Below are 26,127 nucleotides of genomic sequence, written 5' to 3' on the forward strand. Positions count from 1 at the left end.
CAGAAAAACAAATTGAATTTCTATGACAATTAAGGACTCGGTATACCTGATTCAGAAAATGTGAAAGAATACACATTACAAAGAATACCCAGAAATATCTAACAATGCTGTTATTTCTTTTGAGTTAATACAGTTTGAATGATATAGAAAATCCTTCAACCCTTTTAAGCATCTCATTATCCAACAACAATGTTATTCACCTGTTAGTTGGTTGATTTGTTATTCATAAGACTGTCATGTTTCACATGAAGCTGCTTTTATCTTTGGGTCAGCAGTGTCAGAATAATAAACATTCTACACAGTATCGTGTCAGAAACGTAATAATTAAGCTTGAAAGCAAATGTATAGGGAATCATTTTACAAGCAATGAAAGTGTGTAAGAGGATTAAGATTAGTTCAGTATGAGATGTTGTACCTGTATATTGTTTTTGCTAGCAAAACCCACTGTAAGCTGTAATCAGAGGCCATCAATTACACATGCGTTTTGATTTCATTTGCTGGTGGTGAGGAAAAGAAGAGACAACAATGAAGTCATAATGCATTTTCCAACCTTCCAAGGCTGAGGCTAACCTTACTATCACATTAAATGTATTATTTAATTTAAAGCTTTATATGCTGTACATGCATTTTATGATCAAATAATGCCATGTGGCACACAGGAATGCAGTTTATCAGATGTTTGTTAATCTGTGGCAGGAATCCAAAGAAACACACAGGTGTGTGATAAAAACTGAGGGACGTATGATATTTAAAACATCTGTTTAATCAATTTACGTTAAAAGAAAAAAAGAAAACTAAATATATATATTTAGCATGGTATACAGATAACATGCTACAGGAAACACTTTAATATGCTCAAAATATAATAACCTTCCTTCTGTTAATAGGTGCAACACATGTGTGGGTTAAAATTAAACACTTTACAGCACATTAGGACTGATTTTGCTTTAACTACACTTTTGTAGTTTCATGTCATTTGCTGTTTTGCTTAATACCTGGGGAGATGCAGAGTTTTGTGATAAAGCTCCCTTTATCAGACTTAGCTTTTTGCAATTATGTTTGGAAACAATGGCTTGTCTGTTTCGTATTCCTTCAGAGGGGGTAGCAGGGGGCTAATATTTGCTTCCTGAACTGACCTGATGTTACTGGTGAGGCACATCCAGCTAACACCAGTGGTGTGGGGTTACTTATTGCTATTGTCTATAAAAGGTCAACAGTGTGAGACAAGGAACGGAAAGTCAGACCTTGTTGCAATCAAGAGGAAATGGGATATCCAAAGACACATGGCTCAGTCATAAGACTTTAAAGGCATCCATCTCTGAGGTTCGAATGCTAACCAATTAAACAGAGGTTGATGCAGGGATGAAACATTATCAGGAGTAACAATTCATGAGTCAAAGCATTCCAAGGCATATGAGCTCTGGTCAAAGAACTTAAGTCTTAAGCCCTTTAAATATAGTGGCTGCAATATTGTCAGCTAAATATAGCCTTTTTGAAGACGTGAACTTTTGTGACTTGAGAAAGAGCCCCACTTCATACTGTTATTTATCAGACCAGGTTTTTAGCATCCCGTTGTTGTTGTGTAGTCCACTATGAAAGTAAGAACTTTTAAGAAATTACTGTTGGTCCAATTCAGTATATGCCCAGTTACTGCCTAATATTCACAAAGGCAGTTATTTGAAACAAATTAATATTAATGTGATTAAGGAAGCAGCAACTGTAATATGAGCGTTGAGAATAATTAGTAAATTTGGTACATCGGTACTGTGCTGTATAATCACTCACTTTCTGATGTTTAGAATATGCAGCCGCCAGGTATACCACTTTAGGAATTGTATACATCGTGTGGCTATTGCATGCACATTTGTGTACTTTTGCTTTTTTAAAATAGATGTTTCTTGTTATTTCTTTACCAGCTGAGTAATATAGTAATACAGTTACATGTAACCCATATATATACATACATACTCACTTTTTTTTTGCTCTCAGAGTCAATATTTGCAAGCTGAGGCTTTAATGTTGGGATGGTCTGCACATCGAGTGGGATTTATAATAAATGGAAAATGGCATCCATTTCTATTAGATCATGCATGCAGCATTATCATTATATCATCCTGCCACGAGCACATTGGAGGGCATTCCAGACATCAGAAACTGCTTGGCTTTTCCTCACAACTGCTCTATTGGGGGTATATGCCAGGGCTGAGTTATTCAAGCCGAGTTATGTACTCTTTATTATGTACTCTTTAGTTGTGCATACAATGAATCCAGGCTTGGAGCACTTGTGATAAATTATTAACTCAAACTGACAAATGCTGTTACAGAACCAACTGAAGATCTGTTGCATTTTCTTACAAGATTGCTGTAGACACGTTACAGTAGAATGGGATAAGCCCCATTCGCTTGCTGTGAATTGTTTTCATGCTTCAGCAGTTTGAATGATGGCTGGAGAGTATAGTAAAAGTGCCTGAGAGACTGAATATTTTAGAGGTAAAATAATACTACTTAATTTACTGTATAATACAAAAGAAGTGCTTTGTTTCAGTTGCACTGTATCACAGCTCCATTGAGCACTAGAGCCTCACTGGCCGTTGAGCCATTAAAAAACAGTGCCAAATCTTTTCCAACACAATTACAATTGTAAATTCTGAACTTTGCTCTGAATTTTGATTTTCAATTAACACTACCAATTTAAAGATACTTTTCTATTTAATGTAATTACAGGAAACAATTTATTGGCTGATTAAAATTGAGGGTTCAGTGTTCCTTAAGAAAACACAGTACTAACAAAACAACCTTTTTGAGACCCTGCATTGAGAGACAAACCTGTTCTATTTACCCAGCTGCACTGCAATGTGTAATTAAGATGTTGTTTTATTATCCGTTTGTTCTGGTTTAGAGCAATTATTATTGTGTGGATTTAACTTTTCTAGTTTTGTCACAGCCAATATACATCAGTCACTTTAATGAATAAATCACACTTAAAGGTGCAAGATTGTTTAAATGTGTTCAGGACTAAGGTAATTTCAGTGGCGTAGTATATCAAATAAAAAAGACAGGTTTGGAAGTATTATAGACACTATCCTATTATAAAAGAAAACTAACATTTCTGACAATGTAATTGTCTGGAATGTATTAATGTTATCAGCATATGCTGTGGCATTTAGACCTATTGCTTCAACAGTTATATAAGTTAATGGAAGTAAGGGATGACTATTTTAAGGATCTAAATGCTGCAGCCCTTTATTAACCCTGTTTGTGTTTTCCACCAGAGGTGATTTATCGACTCCTGTTAAAACACATCACTAAAGACAATAAAAAGCAGGTCTACATTAAATCAGAATTACGAGTTTAAGGGAAACACTATTTGAATTGTCTGCTAGTAACAAAGACCTTAGGCATCGCTTTGACTCCTTAATTAAACAATATTAGCTGCTTGTAACATTGTTTTTTGTGTTTTGGTTTTTTTTTGGAATGGATAATAAAACTACATTTTGGCATAAAGATTGTGGTAAATCAAGTCCATTTTCTCTCAATGTTATTTTCTTAGTGCATCTTTATTAGATAGATACTGTATAGATAGATCTTACATAAGGGCTTTGAAGTAGCTTGTGCTCAACCTAATTACTACCCCTACCTGTGCCCTGTTGACAACCTACACAGGTTGAACCAGTATGATATTGCTTTGCAGTCCTTGACCCAGAACATCCATGCCTACTACAGTATTGTATGTCAAGGGTGAGTTGCACCTTTTGAGGAATATATATATGGGATATATTAAATACATAACCCTTGAATCCTTATGAATGGAAAGATGTAGAAACCTGCTTCTTTTAAAATATATTATGATACAAAAGTCTTTTAGCTCTTACATGTATCACCAGAAACCACTGAGGAATGGTGTTTTATTTACATTTATAAAATAAATCATAAATGCAGCCTAAGATAAAAATAAAAAAAATGTATGAAGAAAATGCAGACAGAATAAGGTAAACAACTAAAACAAGGTTAGTGCTGTGTTTTTCTTTCTTAAAATCGTTTGGAAAACCATGTAACAGCGTTATTAATATGAAGTGCATAATTAGATTAGTTGAACCTATATTAATTTAATTCACTGTAGAACACAGTCTCAAAGCTTCCTCATTAAGTGTGAGAAAAGTGGAATTAACTTAAATCCTATGTGAAACATGGGCTGCCTCATAAAACGATGTTTAAATTAGAATTAACATCATTATTTTTCTTTGTACCTGATATTTCAAGTGCTCCCGTCATTGTAATATTTATGAAAGCATGTGACAGATTTGTACAATTTGTCTTTAACAGCCAGGCTCAGATTTCTAACCTCCTTAATCAGGATTTATTTGCCTGGAGAAATAGAATGAAAAAGTTAATGGCTTGATAATTTGAAAAATAAAATGTCATGTGGTTTCCTACGTTAAATGATTTGTGCATTTCGAAAGATATGTTATGAAATCAATTAATTTGAAGACCAATTAGGGTGAAATGATACTCTTTTCATATTCCATATCTAATCCATGAAGATGGAAATGTGTAGATCTCTTCTAAGTGTAATGCAAACTCGGCGTTTACCATTTTTAAACAAGAGCACAATGTAAGGTTTCTATAATTTTATATTCTATGAAAAAAATGCAGAAACACAGAATGCAACATGTTCTGATTTTGGCTCACTTATTTTGAGTCCGAATTTAATAAAAAATATCACAGTACAGTCTGCGCCGCTTAATCGGGACACTGATAATCAAGATTTCTTCTTAAATGGGATTCAACTCCGGGAGACGGTTCTGCCCAATGCTATTTATGTTGTTTAATTGGGACGTCACTTTGTTTAATTGGGATACAGTATTTTCAAATGATGAATGGAGATCGCTTTTCAGAGCAAGACAGGTTCACGTAGCACAGAGCAGTGAGTACGTGAATACGCTGAATTGAGTAAATCGCGTAAACCATGTTGAACTCTTGAAGGAGCTGGTTCCCTGTGGTTTCTCAGGCTGCTGTTGCAAATACAGTTGGTGCGTCAACATCGCAGGTGCCTTGACTTGTGATAAGATGTGATTTCATTCTTTTTCGTTTCATGTAGAAATAAAATACGGCAATTCATTTTGTTTAGGAATAAAAAAAAAAGGGACTTGTATTTTAAAGTATGTATTTAGCATTTAATTATAATGTGAAGTGATTTCATTCTTTTCATTTAGAAAAAAAAAAGCTGTGCCGACTGTACTTTTATCCATGTAACTTGTCTCTTATATTTCTCCTGAGCATGTATTGCTTTTCTGAGATCTTCCATTAGTTTTTCCAATTTTTATTTTATGCTTTAATTTTCGTTCTCGGCATATAACGAGCATGTAATATGTTACTTGCAGGGATTATTTCTGGATGTAAATTTATTCTGGCTGTCTATTTGTAATTTGTAAGCTATAACACTGTTTTTAACCCTTGTTTTCCTACAGAAGAATGTCTTCCAAGCAAGCCACCTCTCCATTTGCCACTTCCGCCGATGGAGAGGAAGCCATGACCCAGGAGCGGGTATCGTGGGACAAGGAGGAGGGCGGTGACCAGTACGTGGCCTCCACACTGCCTCTGCACAACAATCCTCTCACCGAGGAGATCCCCACTGTCGTCACCAACATCCAGTCAGACTCTGACTGGGAAAACATGGTCTCTGCCCAGCAACGAATGGTAAGATACTGTGGGTTCCTTTAACATCTAACGTGATGTCATCACAACCACCATTTCTACCATGTAGTCTTTATTAGGGTCCTCATTCAATCTGTCTGTCTTTCAAACAGTACTGGTAATAGAAGAAATGTTACCCACTACCCCAACTGATTTGGGAATTACATTAACATAATTAATGAAAGACTTGTATTTATACAACTACAGGTACAATTGTATTTAATTTGAAAATACAGTACCACATTTCCAGTCATTTATTTTATAAAGCAGCTATGTGCATTGCTGCCCCTTATGGTCTTCTGATGCCCAGCTTTTGGATGTGATATGGTATAAGAGTTAAAAGTCACCATGCCCCCAGATCATGGCATCCCATTCCCAAAGTCATCTGCAGCAACACAGGCTCCTTTGAAAATTTGAAATCAAGACTTAAGACTTTTCAGTTTGCCAGGGCATGTCTTTGAAGTTTATGCCATGTAAAGTGCCTTGAGATGCTTGGCATGAGAGACGGACTAGAAATGTATTGAATTGCATTGTATTTATTTAAAGAATAATGATTTAAAGAAAAAACGAAAGGTCCTTGAGATTGTTTTGTCAAAGATGTTCTGGCCCCTCTGCTGTGCCTTGAGCTCCCTATGCTGGTGTTCCCTACTGGCAGAAGTACATGCTTTCAGCCACATTAAAGGGCGATACGACTCCTTTTAATAGGGATTCATTGTTTGTTGTCTGTAGATAGGAATGCTTCATAAATCTAACACCCCATGATGTTCTGCTGCAAGGGCTTTTGTATCTGGTTTTAATTTGAAGGCAATACTAGGATCAGAAAGTGTATGCCTTCCATTGGAAAAGTAGAATGAGAGGCAGGTCAAATATATAGATTTAAAAAAAAAAAAAAAAATTCCCAGGATTCACCCACAACTCCACATGCAATCGAAGCCTCATTTCTTTTAGAACTGTAAAAGGTGTTGTTTTGAAACTCAGAATTATAGCCTGGATACCTAATTTATTTGTAAATCAAGATCTCTGTCAGGACACTGTTTTTTTTTTAACATATCATCATTTTATTTGTCAGATTTTTTTGAAGAAACACTTTACAAACCTAAAATAATTAGCCTACATTCGACCTGATTAGTGCTATTGTGATATACTGCTTGTAACACAGCACTTAGAGAAGGGTATGTGTCACCACCCTGCATTCTCTATTTGTGCCTCGCATCCCCAGTGTTGAGTGTCTCTGATGTAAATGTATGCAGATAAGTAGGAGAAGATTGTCACTGCTTTATTGTTACAGCTGTTTTAATTGAATTACAAAGAAATTGAAACATAATAGGATATTTTATAAAAAGGTAAATTGTTACTGAACCCTTATTAAGATGTTCGCAAACATGCTGGAATATATTTCTTTCAACAGCCTCTTGATATAATGAGCAAGATCTTTTTCAGAAAAAGTTCACAGTATATTAAGAGTAAAAAAAATAATGATTGTACAGGAGGACAAAAAAAAAAAGCCGTTACTCCATATTTGCAAAATAGTTCGGCGAAAACATAAGGTATAAAAATGCAGTGAGCAGGGGATCTAATCCTGGATCTGGTTCTCTAAAATGTGGGCAAGAGGAAGTGCTTTCCATGCACTTCCACAAACCAGGATGGTGCGCCATTGTGACACCACGTCAACAGCTCTGCCACTGAAACAGTCAGGAGAGATACTCATTCCACACTTTTGTGTTTTAGTTCATATGACCTCCACATCATCTGCCTGTCTCAAACCCCACCGTGTTGTGCTTTTAATGGCAGGAAAATAAGAAAAGCTGTAGCGCACTCGCAGGCCTTGGAGGCTTAGTGCTATTGACCAGAAGCAAACCACAGGCTTCAAAAACAAACCAACGTTTTAACTTAACAAAGTTTACACTGTTTAATCTGATGTGTCTCTGCAGAGCTCAGATCAATACGTGGAGTTTTTGGGCTTCATCTGAAATATAAGGTCTGGCACAACAAAATCCATAGTGTGTTCTTTTTCATGTGGTTTTACAGCTGTACATTATCTAGCATGTATATACTGGCCATTATCCATTTCATGAATAGGTAAAAGGAATCAGTGAGGTTACAATGTTGGGTGCAGAGTTTATTTTGAGTGTGTCTTTCTTCTGATATACTTACGAACAAATCTTGCAATTGAAACAAAAAATGCCTTCTTCCAGACTTGCACCACTCTCGTATCAAAGCCCCATGAAGGGGATAACTGATACATATTGCCTCAGTACATCAGCACATTCTACTCGTGTAATTTATTGTATTTGCCTTTTTCAGTACAGTCAATTAGAGAGTGGAGCTAAGCTGTAAATAAGTAAATTCAGTTGCAATAAGATACATGACAATTCTACGTATTGGCAATTGGCAAGTCAAGTGAAATGAAGCTGGAAGAAGAGGATCAACTTGCTGGATCACAGCAATATGGCCCCGATACAGTGTTTTCTGTTACTTCATGTTTTTTTCATTAACATTTATTGATTAGATTTTTTTTTTGGGTGGTTTAAGTGTTATTAAAACTGCTCTCTATTGAAATAATCTCTGTCATTTTGCACAAGCTGTATTTGGAAAACAAAAAAGGTTAAGGCTGGTTCACACTGGCATACGAGTCGGACGGATGCTACGAATAGACACAGGCTTTGGTTCACACTGAGCGATCTTCTCCCTGCATTAGTTCATTCTGATTGGTTTAAAAAAGACAACACTCTGAGTCGTGCGCACAGCCGCATTTAACCACAGCACCTTTTTTTTTTTATAAACAGCTGATCCAAAAAAATAAAATAAAAATTATTGTGTGATTGACAGGAAAAGGCCACCATTCAGTTTCATGGTAAAATCACTGACATTCTCTCAGACTTTGTTGAGCTGACCTGCTCAATTTAACCATCCCGCTTTCAGTAAACACTGTACGTACAGACGTGCTCAAATTTGTTGGTACCCTTACAGCTCATTGAAATAATGCTTCATTCCTCCTGAAAAGTGATGAAATTAAAAGCTATTTTATCATGTATACTTGCATGCCTTTGGTATGTCATAGAATAAAGCAAAGAAGCTGTGAAAAGAGATTTATTGCTTATTCTACAAAGATATTCTAAAATGGCCTGGACACATTTGTTGGTACCCCTTATAAAAGATAATAAATAATTGGATTATAGTGGTATTTCAAACTAATTAGTTTCTTTAATTAGTATCACACATGTCTTTAATCTTGTAATCAGTCATTCAGCCCATTTAAATGGAGAAAAGTAGTCACTGTGCTGTTTGGTATCATTGTGTGCACCACACTGAACATGGACCAGAGGAAGCAAAGGAGAGAGTTGTCTGAGGAGATCAGAAAGAAAATAATAGCATGGTAAAGGTAAAGGCTACAAGACCATCTCCAAGCAGCTTGATGTTCCTGTGACAACAGTTGCAAATATTATTAAGAAGTTTAAGGTCCATGGAACTGTAGCCAACCTCCCTGGGCGCGGCCGCAAGAGGAAAATCGATCCCAGATTGAACAGAAGGATAGTGCGAATGGTAGAAAAAGAACCAAAGGATAACTGTCAAAGAGATACAAGCTGAACTCCAAGGTGAAGGTACGTCAGTTTCTGATTGCACCATCCATCGCTTTTTGAGCGAAAGTGGGCTCCATGGAAGAAGACCCAGGAGTACTCCACTTTTGAAAGAAAAACATAAAAAAGTCAGACTGGAATTTGTTAAAATGCATATTGACAAGCCACAATCCTTCTGGGAGAATGTCCTTTGGACAGATGAGTCAAAACTGGAGCTTTTTGGCAAGTCACATCAGCTCTATGTTCACAGACAATAAAATGAAGCTTTCAAAGAAAAGAACACCATACCTACAGTGAAACATGGAGGAGGCTCGGTTATGTTTTGGGGCTGCTTTGCTGCGCCTGGCACAGAGTGCCTTGAATCTGTGCAGGGCACAATGAAATCTCAAGACTATCCAGGCATTCTGGAGAGAAACGTACTGCCCAGTGTCAGAAAGCTCTGTCTCAGTCGCAGGTCATGGGTCCTCCAACAGGATAATGACCGAAAACACACAGCTAAAAGCACCCAAGAATGGATAAGAACAAAACATTGGACTATTCTGAAGTGGCCTTCTATGAGTCCTGATCTGAATCCTATCGAACATCTATGGAAAGAGCTGAAACTTGCAGTCTGGAGAAGGCACCCATCAAACCTGAGACAGCTGGAGCAGTTTGCTCAGGAAGAGTGGGCCAAACTACCTGTTAACAGGTGCAGAAGTCTCATTGAGAGCTACAGAAAACATTTGATTGCAGTGATTGCCTCTAAAGGTTGTGCAACAAAATATTAGGTTAGCGGTCCCATCATTTTTGTCCATGCCATTTTCATTTGTTTTATTATTTACAATATTATGTTGAATAAAAAATCAAAAGCAAAGTCTTATTTCTATTAAATATGGAATAAACAATGGTGGATGCCAATTACTTTTGTCAGTTTCAAGTTATTTCAGAGAAAATTGTGCATTCTTCGTTTTTTGTGGAGGGGTACCAACAAATTTGAGCACGTCTGTAGGCTGCTGAGAAACACACATCAAACACGGTTTAAATTCCTGAATTGTTAGTTTTCATTCTGGTTATTTATCTGTTTATTTGTGGTACCGCACATGCTTTATTATTATTATTATTATTATTATTATTATTATTATTATTATTATTATTATTATTATTATTAGTTCCTTAGACATTTTCCTCTACATCTATACAAGTGTAATTTATTTCAAATAATAATCGGTAAATTGTATTTTACTTGTAAAATTCTAAAGGAAAGAGAAAGGCGTGTGATTGGTTGAACGTGAGTGACGTCACCAACATGACGCTGAGAAGTTGAAATCTACCAACTCATCCGCAGCGTCTACGATTTCAACGCAAATGCCCAGCGTGAACCAGCCTTTACCCTAAAAATCTTTGATGCCCCCAAGATGTGGCGAGAGGTGGTGCAACTGTGAAATAATAATAAATAAAAATTCTTAAAAGAAGCACTGCTGAAACAAGATGATATTACAGTGCTGATCTCTGGCAGAATTTGTATTGTAATTATTAAGCTTCAGCAAGGCAATACAAGGAGGAGATAGGTATGCATGCTGATTAACAGGCTTCACTCTGTGGCCATGTGGCTATGTGGGCTGCTTCCTGAACTCCTGCCAATTGATTAAAAAATGGATTAGCTTCGTGCTTGCACTTTTATGTCAGTTTTTCAATGTAAGAATGATAGAAGAAAAATAAACTTGTGTTTTTTTTGGCTAAGGCTAATAAACCCATTTTACACTTGAAATGTCTGATGATTGGGCCAGGAGGAGTGGCCAGAGAATGTTGGCTTACAGGTTGTAAGATCATACTAACTGGGTCTAGAAAGCAGGGAGGTGTATAGTATGGGGTGTACTTGAATCTCAGAATGTATCGCTGACATTCTCTGAGCTTATAGGATTCTTGCATGTTTATACTGATTATCTGTTCTGTGTCTGAGCCAGACCTCTTCTCACTTAAACATCTATCTTGTTGCATTTTTACTGGCCCAGTGGAATCCCTGTTACGACCACCAAAGGGACTGGGGAAGTCTTAACAGGGAGCAGGTCGAAATGAATTCAGGGAGGATGTATATCAGCCATCATGTGACAGGGTATAGCATTGAACCTGTCAAGGCTGTTAGAAAGAGAGAGCTTAATATTTTATTTTTGACTCTTGATTCCTGTCAGTTAGGTTTCCTGCTGTGGAGTGCTCCTTCCAAAAATTTAAGTTTGATTAAGGAAGCTGTGGCATATGGAACATGAAAAATCTTTGTAATTGCCAATAAACTGCCAAAAAAGTCTAAAATCACGTTTGGCATATTTGATATCCTGCCAGTGAGGCAGATAGATTGATGTATAGACAGATGAAAAATACACAGAGGCAGACAGGCAACCATATGTGCTGTAACCTGGGAGAAAGCTGTAGAGTGGGATGCACGACTATCCTGTAATGATACTATTTAATAAAGCTACAGATGTCTCTTTTATTTTACAGATATTTAACTTATTCATTAGAGAAGCTCTATTAATCAGTTGTCTTTACTTAATACACACTCATATTTTCAGTATAAAATGTCCTTTTTAATGTTTTAAGCATGATAAGTATCGCTGTAGTCACAGCTCACAGATACATAATTCATTATTCTGAATTTTATACTGCCATGGTTTGATGATAGTCTTCATCTAAAATCTTCACAAGTGTGTAATTCTGAACATAGTCTGAAGGAGCTTTAGGGAAAAAAGGCACTCTCTCTAGTTAACATTTAAAACAGACTTGTGAGAGACGTCGCCCTGTCATGCATTACTTTATTCCTCAAATTTTAGAATCTGATTATTTGCAGATGAATTATTGATTAAAGGGAGTTGCTAACGAAAGGACACAAACAAAACTCAATAGAAGGTTTATATGCAGTTTATCACTGAGTGATTTGCTGGTGTATCGTGAAATCTCCATAAATAATGCAATCGTAGCAGATGTAAGCCCTTTTTTAATTAAGCAGCAATAATATGGGAGTGGGGCAGTATTATTGTTTGGTTCATGGGAATGATTTGACAGTCTTATCTGATATCAGATAAAAGCCATAATAAAGTTAATCACCTGCAGATATCGCTTGCAGGATTAGTCGGTATATAAGTGTAGTTTTACAAGGAGCAGTAAATATTCAGAACATCATTGTTTTACAACAGCAATGATTATTTGGCCTGAGGACTCAACGACGCTGATTCCAAAGTATGTGTAATACGGAATTTGCCTGTTCTGTTGAGTGAATTTGTTGAAGCTCTCCCATTATCACTAAGCTGCTTCTCAGCTGAAACTAGCAAAATACTGACATTCGTGAACAAAAAACAACTGGGGAACTTTCCAAAGTATGTCAGCCAGTCTCTGATATTACAGCTCTGCTGGAGCACTCTGAATATCTCAAAGTCAGAAAGAGACTCATTTAATTGGCTCTGATTTCATCTTTTTTTTTTCGTACTCTTCCTTGCAGGAATCTGACAGCAATAAAGTATGTTCCCTCTACTCCTTCGTAAATAACTCTACCTCACCACACAAGCCAGAGGAAGGGGGACGTGAGCGTGGAGAACTCTTGACAGGCTCGGCCTTCGGGACGCCAGAACGCCGCAAAGGAAGCCTCGCTGACGTGGTGGATACACTGAAACAGAAGAAGCTGGAGGAGATGACGAAGACCGAGCAGGATGGTATGTTGCTTATTGACTTTTTTCTTGGTTTCTATACTTTTGCAAGATATGCAGGTACAATACAGTACATGTTGATTCAGATGTGCCTGGAAGCTGCTAGTTTACAATAGCTATTGTAGCCAGTAAATTAGATAAATCAAGTGCTATATACATGTATGGCTAGAACAGGGAACCAGTGAAATGGACTTGCTCAGCTTCAGTGAATTTTTTTTTTTTTTTTCCATTTTATTTTGCCAGAAAAAATGTGTACGATATGAAGGATCAGATAAGTGGGTAAGTGGCAGTGACTACAAAAATAATAAAAAAAAAAAATAATTATCTGTGGGTTACTATGGAAACTGCAATTGTAAATCCATTAAGAGTCTTAAACAGGTATCTCGCTTACTTTGAAAACAAACATTCTGTGATATCTGTAATTACAAAGCAAAGAACCTCAAACATTTCTTATTCGTACATTTGTTTTGTTTTTTCTGACACCGTATTTTATTTATTTTTATTTATTTTTTTACCTTGGAAACATAAAAGATAAGTCCATGGTAAGTTGTAAGTTATAAGTTGTAAAAAAAAAACTGCCCTTGAAAAATAACTCATGTTATAAAAATAGCCTATTATCAAAATAAAAATCTATACAGACATAACCAAAAAATAACAATCACAGTGACTATATATATATATATATATATGTAAAGTTTGAGAAAAAGGAAAACTGCTACTTAAGAACTATGACTTCCATACAATATATATATATATATATATATATATATATATATATATATATATATATATATATACACAGACACACACACACTTTTGCAACCTCATTAATAGCCATCGGGTAAGCTTTATGTGTAATAGTGTAACCAGTTAACTGAAATCAGTGCCTAGTCTTGCACGTTCCAAGAAGAGTAGGCACCAATTTCACATTTCCCTAAGGCTTTCTGCTCTTGCACTGCTTAGAGAGTGCAGCCTTGTGTCTATTAGCAAAAAACAAACATTAAAAAACAACAGCTGAAACATTTACTCTATACTTAATTAGTGCTTTAAGTGTAACATATACAATCGAATGCAGTGTTCCTGAGGGAGCTCCTAGCAGTATTGATTGTCTAGGGAACTCTTAACTTTATCAACTCATCAGTGGAATAAATTATAATTTACTTTAATTAAGTTTTAATACATATATTAAAATATATATATATATAAATTTCATTTGGTGTTTTGTGTTTTCTTGAACGTCAGTTTGCTAATGGTGTGTCTTTCAGTTTATCTTAGCTCCCATTCCAACGTGTCTTTCTGTAATTTGAATTCTTGTTTACTTGTTTTCTAATATATCTTTATATACTGCAGTTCATTTTTTTGGTTGACATTTTTGGGATTTTTAAAATAACATTTCTGATATTCCAGGAGTTAATCGCAAGCAAACGTCCATCCCTTGAAAAGGTTCTGAGTAAGGGATTGCTCATGGTCGTTAAGTACTTGCTTAGGTTTTTATTCGCATGTTTTAAGCAGGAATTTGATATGTATTGTATTTTTTCCATGTTTAAAGCTACAAATTTAAAATATGCTGCTTGGGAATCGTTGTTGCGATGGGAGGGTGTTATGGTAATAAGGCCCAGATGGTATCGCCGGTTGTTGCAGTTATTTAAATGGTCAAGTGCTGCTTGTAATCCAGGACCGTATGTTTGCAGAAAGAAGAGTGGGTGCTTCAGTGTAGCTGTACAGCTGTTTTAATCTCATTAATAATAGAGCTTCAGCCAGTCTCATGCCTGCTGCATCACACTACCAAAATAAACACTCTCGTTGGAAAAAATTAGTTTCGAAATACATTATAAAAATAGATAACAGGTTGATAAAGTTCTGTATACTAGCCACAAACCATCCGATGTTAAGAATTTCTGCACTGATTCAGTAAGTCCATAGCATCTTTTTTATTTCAGAGTTTACTGTCTCCCTTATTTCTTTTTCGAAAATCTCTTTGACCCTTAAGGATGTGTTTGCATGACATTGGTTGGGAGTTTTAATCCCTGTATTAGGGCACATCCCTTTGCATTCTAGGATTAACCTCCAAGGTCAAGTCAAGATCTGGCGTGAGCTGTGTCCAACAGGCATTCGAAACCAACTCCAGCCGTGGTTTGGCCCCAATATTCAGGAAACCTGGCCATAGGTGTATAACCTTGAGCAGTGTACCTCGAGGTACAGCAGGTATCTCTGATCTTCAGAGCTTTGGCATGGTACATTTAGTCCGCCCCCGCACTTCCTGGGGTCTTTAGTTTTACACCTGTACACCTGGGAGCTATCAAAGCGTGTATATTCAAGACTACACCTTACTCAAGCATTTCTCAAAGCAGACTACTGCAGTGCCAGGTTCTGTTTTTCACTGGCTCATTGCCAATATTTAAATCTGGTACCTGCTGAGCCACTGTGCTGCTGTTCAAATACCTTTTAATTTATTATTTACATTCTTGAGATTCTTTTCAAAATGATTTTCCTGCCTCCCTTACAGGCAGTCTGAGCCATCTTGTTACAGTATAAATCATAATTTGTATGTAAAAGTATAAATAGCAGCAAATTCTTGCCAGGTGGAGACATGTATCTATCATTAATAAAAGCTTTTTCACGTGCTTCAGAAATACATTCATTATCTTTATGTATGGGCTTAGGTTTGTTCTTTAGAGCTTTTTGGACACCTGTGTTAAGAAATTGGATTCAAGACAAGACAGACCATGCATGTGTTATCTATTTAAAAAAGAAAAAACATCTCTTATTACACAGACCTGGAAATGACATTACCCGGTATACTTTGCAATTAACAACTCTTACCCGGTCCAACTGATCTGTGATGTGTGGGATGCTTAAATTTAAAAACTGAGGCACTTGGTTTTAGCATGTGTTTATTTGTTTGTTTATAATTGACCGCTGTTGGTCCAGGCAGCTGAAAACTATTGCATTTAAGACCATGCCACTAACTAGTAGCCTACCGTGACTTCCCCTGGCTTATCAAGATCACATGGAGAGCATAACATTGTTAATTACATGTGTATTTTAAGCAGAGATTGCTATGATCAAATTTAATAAAATCTAATAGAACTGGACTGCAAGTTTGCTTAACTGAAATGACCTTTGCTTGCTCCCTCCATGAACTGAGCACCAGCACTATAGTTAGCTGTACGTCTCCTACCATGCCTGCTGTTTTGTAACAGGTTCTCAAAGTGCTTTAAGTGCTTGTGACCGCTGTAATGAATGAAAATGGCTTTCCAGCGCAGCGAGTACTGCATTAAGCTGAATAGTAACCTTAGCTGTAAAAGCACTATTAGTGAGGAGCGACTGGAGGAAGGGATAACGATTGTGTCCAGTGTTTATTTACTGTATATTGTAAATGCATTATTTATCAAGGGCTCTCCAGACAGCACTTGTCAGTGTAAAAATGTCAGTATTAAGCAAACTTTTTATAATCTGTAATAAAAATTCAAGGTGAGTGTTTCTGATACACATGCAATTGACCGACTTTATACTTTAATCGATATACATTGCGGTGCGACAAATATGACTTTATGTGTATTTTTTTTCTGTGTCTGAATTGGGCATATGTCTTTTTTTTTCCTGGCACTTGTAATAATCTAACTAAGTACCCATTTCCCTTGTGACTTTGACTCCACATAATACTTTAATGATATTCTTCTCATATTTATATTGAATACAACAGTATTGTGTACGTAGCAGGTACCCTTGAAAAAGGTTGAAAAAACATGATTTGATAAAACAAAATGCAAGACTAATCTAAACCCTATCTTTGCTGTTTAATATATTTAATATTTATACTATTTAGGCTCAGTGCACAATTTCGTAGAGAACAAAATGTTTCAATAAGTCAGTTTTGCTCCTCATAACTTGGGCAGCAATGAAACTCTCTCTCTCTGCCAAGTTAGTCAGCATTTGTATTTTGCCAGGAGTTGTTCTGGCGGCTGGTAAAAGCGTGTTATCTTCTAATCCATGCTTATACCCCAGCTAGTCTGCATTACAGCATTACATGTTTCAGTAAAAAATATGGCAGTGGTTCAAAGTTTTTGCCATTAAACACGGATTTGATGTGGAGACTTGTAGATTTCTCAGTGTTAATCACAAGCAAACCTCCTTCCCTGAAGAAGGGATCAGTCATGATCAGGTCCCATTCTCCAGGGGTATGTTGCAGTATTATATTAATGTTGTACTCCCTAGCTCTGCTGGTCTTGCATGGAATTATTTTTTGGAAGTTTAAGCCTAGTCCTCTGTAGCTACCACTGCTGACACTCATGATCTGTGTGTGCTAAACTGCAGCAGTTGTTGATCATTCAGCCAACTACAAAAAACTGAATTAAATTGATCTTAATAGTAGTGGATCTTAATACCACTGTTATTTAAATCATTGTATGTGGAAGCCAAAGAGGGCCCTATTTTAATGTATTAAAATCCACCGCCATTTAGCTGACTATTTAACATTGGCGACCAACATCAAAATATAATTTTTTTTTTTTTTTTAAACATTATCCACCATAATGAAATATTCTACAGTATTAAAAAGAAGAAAGATTCCTATCCTTTTAAAGTTATCATTGCAAATCAGTGTTTGGAACCAAATCTTGTCTCCCTTAAAGCTTGATGCCAAATTACAGCAACTACTATTCTTATCCCACTTGGATGTTATGACTTTGTCCCTTGGACTTTACTCTGTCGACCACAGACCTGCCAACACAAACATAAACAATGCAAACCCAATTTGATACCGTCTTTCAAATGTCGGTTCGCATGCAAGACTTTCATTTGTTAAACGTGTGCACGTAAAAAGTCAGAACCAGCACATAATTACATTTGTGTCAGATTTATGTAATGATTACTATGTATTAAGCAAGGTGCATAATTCTATGTGTTGATTGGGTCCCTTTCACCCTACCAAATTATTAGAAATCTTTGTTTTAATGATCAATGTTATAAGCCCCTGACTTGATACATATGCAATGAAGGCTGAGACCCAGTAGCCATTTCAATGTTTGGCTGGTGGCCGAGGTGAACCTGTGAATGTTGAACTCCGCTTCAAACACTTAGCTCTGCCTCATTCTTCCTTGTCAGTTTATGAATCTCTGAGGCAGTACAACCTGTCCAGCCATCAGTCAGCTCCAGGGTTTGTCCCCCCTCTTCCTTTAATAATGTTGGCTGTGTTCTGCCTACCATTGATTCCGACAACCTGCTTGTCTTAAGAAAGTGATATATCAGCGGCTCTCTGTTTCTCCAATGTAGCTCCCACTGTAGGAGCCCAGAGCCAGCGAGGAGTGTAGTAGTCTGTCACTTTTGTTTGAATAGGTAATGGGGAGCTGTTCCTCTGAAGAGACATGAGCTGGAATCGCTTGTTAGGACACATGATCAAAAGCCACTCTCTGCTTTCTGCCAATCAAACCTCTTGTCGCACCGTGAGGCAGACGTTAAATAGATTTTTCTGCTGTACACTGTGGACACTTAGCCAGTCTGACATGAGCACTGTTACAAAAGATACCCGAGTTTCCAGTGCTCACTGACTGATGTTAATATATTACCCCACACTGCTATGATCCCTATCAGCGTAGTACGTCTTTTAAAAGTAGAGGGAACACTTGTAAAATAACCAGGAAATGGATATAGTAAGGTTAAAAATTGAGCTGTAGCTTAGCTTTATATCCAGTACAACTTTGGGGCTTTTTAAAGGCAGTGGGTTGGTTTCTTCATGATTGTTTCAGAATAAGATATTAATTTATTGAAAGTGTGTTTTGGAGAATCCCTGCACTATTATTATTATTATTATTATTATTATTATTATTATTATTATTATTATTATTATTATTATTATTATTATTATAAAAATAGTGTTTCTAGTATTAATAGAATAATAGAAAAATATAAAAAATACTATATAAAAATACTATATATATATATATATATATATATATATATATATATACTGTATTGAGAGAGAGGCTTGAGAAATGAGAAAGTAAGGATGAGAAATTACTTCTGACATATATTGTAATTGATTTAACTACAGCCTTTAAAACAAGCAGCTGTTTCTTCAATATGCCATTCTTTGTAATACCCGTATTACCTTCCTGGGTCTCAAATTCGGACTCGTCAACACTAACGATTGCTATAAAACATTCCACTGCCCATCTTCCTTCAGCTCAGCTGTTCCGTGTCATCGTGCTATTTGAATAGTTCACAACGGGTATATTGTGTCACCTGTTAAGCGTCCATATTAGATTTCCTGAAAAGCGCAAAGGTTTTTTTCCGGTTAGGTAAATCATTAGCATTCATTTAATGTTTTTTTTTTTCTGTTTTTGGTTCAACAGTAAAAAAGTAAAATAGTTATCTCAGAATACTTTTTTTTCTTGGGGAAAATATGCTGCATGTAACTGTAGTCTTATTTAGCTGCTACACAGTAAGAACCATGTTTCATTGCTTAGTCCAGTGTTGCTCTGAAAAATGTTATGTGTTCTATTAAATTTAAAACTAGTATCAAATCAGTAAAAAGTCATGCAATAAATAAATAAGTGATAGGCTAGTTATAAAATTAATTTAGAATGAATCTTAAGCAATTCTTGTTTAATATTTAATATTTATAAATCGCAAAACATTTTGCATCACCCTATAGAATTAAGTCATTTTGCTTCATAAAGTAGAATGGCTGAATAATGTTATGTTTACATATTGAATTACATACTGATTTGTAGTTTTCCATATACTTAACAAAAAACTGGCAAATTTAAAATGTGATATTTTGAAATCTAACATGAAATACTGTACTACTATTATTGCTTCCATTAGACTTTTGCAATATCATTTTGTAGTTTGTTTAATTTCATGATCTAAATTATGTTCATATAATTTTTTTTTTTTCATTGTCTCAGTTCTAAAATTCTAGGTGATGCAAAATTGCTGTAGACTGTTTAACAATATTTATAAACAATGGCAAAACACAGTATATCTACATGCATATATATTTCATAGCATAACTCATTATTATTTTATGGTTGTATTAAGGTTTTAAAATTTTGGTGGGGAGGTGCTGCAGTACTTGTAATTGACTTGCTATCTCCTGTGACCCCTTCAGTCTTCAGTTAGTACAGTGAAAAATGCTGACACACAAGAACACACCACCCCATTAATGGTCCTAAATCTGTCATTGTGCTATGGAGCCCTTGCTCTGAAAATAGCAAAGCTCTTTTTGTAAATTAAAATTGGTGTGAACTAGAACAGATGTTGACTTGCTTTACTTTATTCCACGGAGATCTCATTTGCAAGAAGGTTAGATGTTGGGATTTCAGGAATGATGCCGGTACTGGGCTGGATGCAGACAGGGTGTTCTGTCTGGCCCAGACAGTGGCAGATCTCACACTGGGGCTCCAGTGAACCCCTTGGTTGTGTCTTTATATCATTTATGCTAAAATTAAGCATTTTTAAGGTATAGTATAGTCTGGTAAATGGAGTATAAGAACTGTACTCAGAGTGAAAAAAATTAAACTTTTTAGTCCAGTAGTTTTGATGAATTAGTATGCCTGGGGCCTGACATTAGGTAGATCTTCATTAACTTTATCAACACTTAGGAAAGATTAATCCACTAATAACAGTGCAGTAAACTAATCTTATATACTAATGTGTATGTCTATGTCCCTACTGGAAATTAATTGTGCCATCTCAGCTGGTCTTTCATAGTTCATGATTTCTTTTTCTTTTTTTGTCTTTTTTTTTAACTGCAGTGGGATGAAATAAGGATGTCATAAGAATGCAATAAAGCTTGTTTTATTGCTTCAGTGGAGCTTTCTCTATCTAATGCTGAATATTACAATTATTCCATGGACATGATCTATCCTTTGGAGAGTCCCCTATATAATGTTAACATTAAAGGGGTCAGGTGGTTAATATGCTTGACAACTCTGCCATCAATTATGTGTCACTGAGTTTGAATGATATGTTATGAAAAGTTATGATTCATGCTTTGTATTAATTAATTTCCCAGCCCAGCATGGGAAGAGACAAGACGTTAAATATAATGCAATTAATAGAAAGTATAGTCAGCTATCAGTTTGTCCTGGTGATTTCCAAAAAGGGACTCACCCTTGCTGCCAAAACCCTTCAAAACCAAATCAATAGTTACATAAATACAAGCCAGTAACTCTAGGAGTTTTTTCTACCTAACATGTACACGGATTCCCATTATTTCCTGTGCTACTCTTTTGGATACAGTTAAATTCCCTTGCTCGTTAAATACAGCCTGTAGGTATAGGCTCCCTAACTTTCCTGCGCACTACACATTGGTAATAAAGCCTGCGCTTCAGTTTAACAGGAACCATGGTGTTCGTTGTTAGGCTGCAGTTTTAGAACAATAACTCATTCATGGGCTGCGATGCTGGTCAGTGAAGCGAGATCCTGGAACTGGCTTACCTGACCTTTGAAGGTTCTTTTGTTACTTTGCCATCATGTTTTGGTCTCTTCGGGCTGCTTCTGTTAAAAGGATATATAAAAGCAGGTCTGTTTTAATGATATAAACAGCCTTTATTAAAAATGACTACTTGTAATAAAAATACAAGTTTATTTGTAGGACGGCAGTATCAAGTCCAACACTGTTTAGGTAATCCAATTCTACCCCGAGGGTAACTGTTAAAGAAAAATGTCATTGATTTTCTTAGTTACAAAAACAAGTCTCTAAAACATCTCTGACTGTGTGTGTTTTTTGGGCTGCATTCCTGTATCACTATAACACAGAATATAGAGCTCATAAGTGAAACATTGCTTTTCTTGATCTACTGCATTTAAAATAATAATTAACAAATCTATCATGAGGGTACCTCTTTTTCCTGTAGGCTAATGGTGACTGTCTGTCTGTCAATCACAAACATGTTAGTTCTGCTGTGTTAGTTCTGCTATATTGATAATTGAGATTGAGTGTTTCCAGACGTAGACATCTGATAGTGTGACCTCTAGGCTCTGGATTAGTGTATGCAGATCATGACCTTCGGCAAAGATGAAAACAGAGGCTAGTACAAATGATTCTAAACATTTTTAAATACTGTACTTTGAAAAACAGAGGGCCACAAATATTTCTGGTAGCTCTGATAACAAAGCATCTATTTACTAGCTATAGAACTAAATGGTCCCATGGCAAAATCTAGTTTTAACACTTTTAATATTTTGACATTATCTGAGATGCTAGTTTATTATTATTTTTTTTTAATTGGTTTAAATGTAAAAGCAAATACTGTCATTTTTTCAGTTGTGGGTAAAATCCTTTGTGATTTTCATAGACTTTTAAGCCTGCAGACAGTTGTCTTGCTTGAAAGTTTCTGTGACAACCTAAGCCAATTGGCTCCACAGCACAATTTTAATCTATTCATTGGAATCTTATTAGTCTGTTCTTGTCCTTGTACAGTTTCAAGTACCCATTAATTTAGTAAATCATTCTGAGTAGCAATGATCTCTTTTAGCTACATTATCCACACAGTTCTATTAATTTGACATAGATGAATAAATGTGAATGTTGTGGAGAGTTGATTAGGAATAGAGTTTATATCTGACAGGTAGATTACAGGGTACCCAACAAAAAATGGTTCCTTTGCAAGGTACCCAGTAATTTAATTCTTGTGTGAAATTATTATAATTTATTACAGTGTGTGGGCCCTAATGATTACCGACATCAAATGAAAATTAGAAATTAAAATTAAGACTGCAAATCTCTTCTAATGTGCATCTTCAAATTCGTAAGTGTTGTAGTCCTCATCAGCCTCGCATGAAGTTCCATGTTGTGAATTAAAAAAAAAAAATGTAATTAAATGAATTAATTTATTTATTTGTTTAAGAAATGTAACATACCATAATGTATGTTTTACATTACTGCATATTTCAAGTGGATTGTGTGTGCGCATCCATCTAGATTTTTTCTGATTTTGAGAATTGTGTGTATTATTCATTTCTACACTCTGGTCCTTTTTTTCTGAATAAACCCTAATTACCAGTCTGAAGAATGAAAAGTAGCATAAGAAGCCTCTCGGTGGACATACGGTTTTCAAAGGGGGAGACAAGAAAATACTATCCAAGCATTAAATGGTCCTAGTCCTTTAAAGTGACCTTCTGGGGTACAGAAGCATGGCACAGTGGCTCATTCCAGCTGTACACATGGCATCCATTGGGGCACAATCGCGCACTCAGTCCCAATACCTCAGGCTTGGACATATGTTGAGTTTTATTTCATTCTTCTGACATTAATCCTATTCACCAGCTGTTCTGACAGCTGCCATTCTCCAGCTTTAGAGGAGATTGCAGTTTTGGGGGCTCTGAATATGGGTTTAGCTTGGCTCCTTATCTCTCTATATAAAGTTTAGATTTGATTTTTTTTTTTTCTTTTCATAGGTCTGGACCTGTGAATTGCTCTCTATCTTAACCTGCTGTTTTGTTTTGGGTTTTTTTGCACAAAGACAAGGGGCAGGCGGTTTGATTTAATCTTCAAGTCCTAGTTTAAAAGATTTGCCTTCAGTGGCAAGGGCCATTTGCTGTGTTTTGTTGGCTGACTTTTTCAGTCATTCAGATTTATAATATACCACCTTCACCATCCACAGGCCAACACAGTTAGTTTCATTCAAACACATGAAACCCAGTGGTAGCTGAGCTTGAATTCCCCTGTCTGTCACTGCTGAGGCAATGCTCCAGTCTTTTGGGTAGAGAAAACTGGCAAGTGATTCTTTACAGTGCAGGCATCCCAGCTGTAGTTCCTATGTGATTTTAAGGGCCATTGAGGGCCAGAGGCAAGGAGAGAGATGCTTCTATTCAAATCTTGAGACCTGTGTAAAGCATTTGAGTTCCTTTTATATAAATGAATTCTGAAAGCTGCAGATGATTTATGAGTTCTAACATCTGCTCTGCTTTAGAATTAATTTATATACATTTTAAATAAAGGGTCTGTTATAAAAAAAAAAAAAAATTAAATTAAATAACGAAAAATTGCAGACTTGATGTGAAAATATGCTTTTTTTAAAGATATTTGTTTACACATAAAAAGAAGTATATTATATACAGTACACCACTATCCAACAAGTATGGGAACACTTCTTTCTATAACTTGAAAGTGGTCTGATTTTAATTTTATGACTTTAAATTCTTTCAATAGATAATACATGTTGGGGCTGATGCTTTTTAATAGGAATTCAACAATGGTGACTGTGTGCTTATGTTATTATGTCACAAACAGGAAAGTGTGAACATGTGCAGGTTAAAGGTTAAGCCACCTGGGAATAGTGTGTGATAGATAGAGACGTGCCCTGTTGATAATGGTCCAGACCATGTGCTATGCAAGTTCCTAGTATAGCAGGGTCTATTTAAATGAATTAACACCTCAAACTGATGGATGAAGCTGGAAAAGAGCTGGCAGGACTGATATGAAATGACTTTAAAATCCTATCAGCTGGTGCATTTCAATTAGCGATGCTGTTTTTGATCGCTGAACATGTGTTGGCTGTTTGGAAAATCACTGGCTTGATATTTGATAGTTTTGATAGTTGTTGCTATTTGAAAAAAGGCATAAACTAAGCAACACAGAAAACCCATTATGCTTCATCTGACTTTTAAAGTGAAGAACAAGAAGAAGAAGAAGAAGAAGAAGAAGAAGAAGATGATGATTTTTTTCAGAAAGGTTTATGATAAACTGTTCTATAAAAATGAATAAGCTCTGTGCTATTATCCGTGACTTCTTCCATGTTATATATGTTGCAAATAGCGCAAGGGTCCTGATGGTGAAGAATGAATTAATAAACCCAAGCAATACCGTCATCAGTGCCATTTGTCTTAACGCAAGGGAACAAGCTGTTCTGCACCTTTTGAATGTGCTGGCATAGGCTGATGGGTATTGGAAAACAAATGGTAAGCTAGTACCTTTCCAATGGTGTGGGCAAAACCCTCAACAATACTGTGATTTATTATCAGATTGGAACTACTTGTGTTTCATTTGAAAAGGATTACAGCTACAGCAGCCCAAACAGTGTGCTGTTGATGGGTGTTCAACTGCAACTCCACTGATCTTCCTTAGATGTGGGCTTCAAACGTTGTGGGTCAGGCAAGATACTGTGGTCTTCACTTCAAAGCCTCTGTTGACCCACTGCTGTGATAGTAATACACAAGAATAAGCCATTAGGACGGACATTAATTAAGGCATTTATTTTTCTTGACAATGAAAAGAGAATCCATTGCCTGTGATGCCTGCATAGGTAGATTGTAAAGTTAGCAGCCACCGATTTACATGGTTTGACTTGTCTTATAGTTATTTACCTTGGAGTGTTTGTTCTTCCCATGGTGAATATTAAACATAACCGTTCTATTTATAGCCAATGTTTAGAGCTCCTGTCGACTTTCTGAACTCTCTCCTATAGGAAAACCTACAGGTGACTAACAGGAACTGCTCACTAAGTGGAATAATGAATAGTATTAGGTTTCAATTAAATCAAGCTTTCCAGAGGTGCAGGTGCTCTACAATGTACTGACACATTTCAAGTAGCTGCACCACTTCACACATGCATATGAACAAGCGCATTTGCATATTAAAGAGCTGAAAATTATTTAACTGAAGCAAAAGTCTTTTAGAAATGATGGAGGTTATTAAAACTGTTGACAAGAAAGAAGGTAATTGCCTGAAAATGAGAGATGACGTCCTGTTGTACACAGAGAATGTTGTTTTTGTTGTATCGTGCAGTATTGCCTGGGTGTATAACCTATTACATTTAGATTGCTCCAATGCAATTAGACTCCTTTTTGTCCTTACTTCAATATGGCTATGATTATGAAGGCTTGAGGAGCACTTGGCATATTGAATGTCTGTTGTTTCTGTAACTACTGCTGGAATGACAAACACATTTTGCGTTCCGTTTCTTTTTCTATTTTGTGTTATTATTGATTCTGTGATTAAAATATTCATGAGACAACACATTGATGGTTGGATAAACTTACACTACATCTTCTGCTCAGTTTGTTATAATGTTTGATCATTTGACAATAGTTTTGCTCATAAATGTATGAAGATACAGTATATGAACTCATTGTGGAGTGGCAACTTGGATTCCTAAAGATAATAGGGCAGCAGTGTGGAGTAGTGGTTAGGGCTCTGGACTCCTAACCAGAGGGTCGTGGGTTCAATCCCC

General features: G+C 36.2%; 1 protein-coding gene across 11 annotated transcripts in view; it reads left to right on the plus strand.

Annotated features, from left to right (window-relative positions):
* LOC117434574 (transcription factor SOX-6) overlaps nucleotides 1-26,127 on the plus strand; it is a 167,278-nt gene that overhangs the window by 57,544 nt on the left and 83,607 nt on the right. For all 11 annotated transcript variants that reach the window (XM_059002998.1, XM_059003004.1, XM_059002996.1 and 8 more), the window contains 2 exons: nucleotides 5,469-5,697; nucleotides 12,742-12,952. In XM_059002998.1, the coding sequence (XP_058858981.1) occupies nucleotides 5,469-5,697; nucleotides 12,742-12,952 (440 nt within the window). The remainder of the gene's footprint in view (nucleotides 1-5,468; nucleotides 5,698-12,741; nucleotides 12,953-26,127) is intronic.

Source organism: Acipenser ruthenus, chromosome 28 (genome assembly GCF_902713425.1).
Source record: "Acipenser ruthenus chromosome 28, fAciRut3.2 maternal haplotype, whole genome shotgun sequence".
Lineage (NCBI taxonomy): Eukaryota > Metazoa > Chordata > Actinopteri > Acipenseriformes > Acipenseridae > Acipenser > Acipenser ruthenus.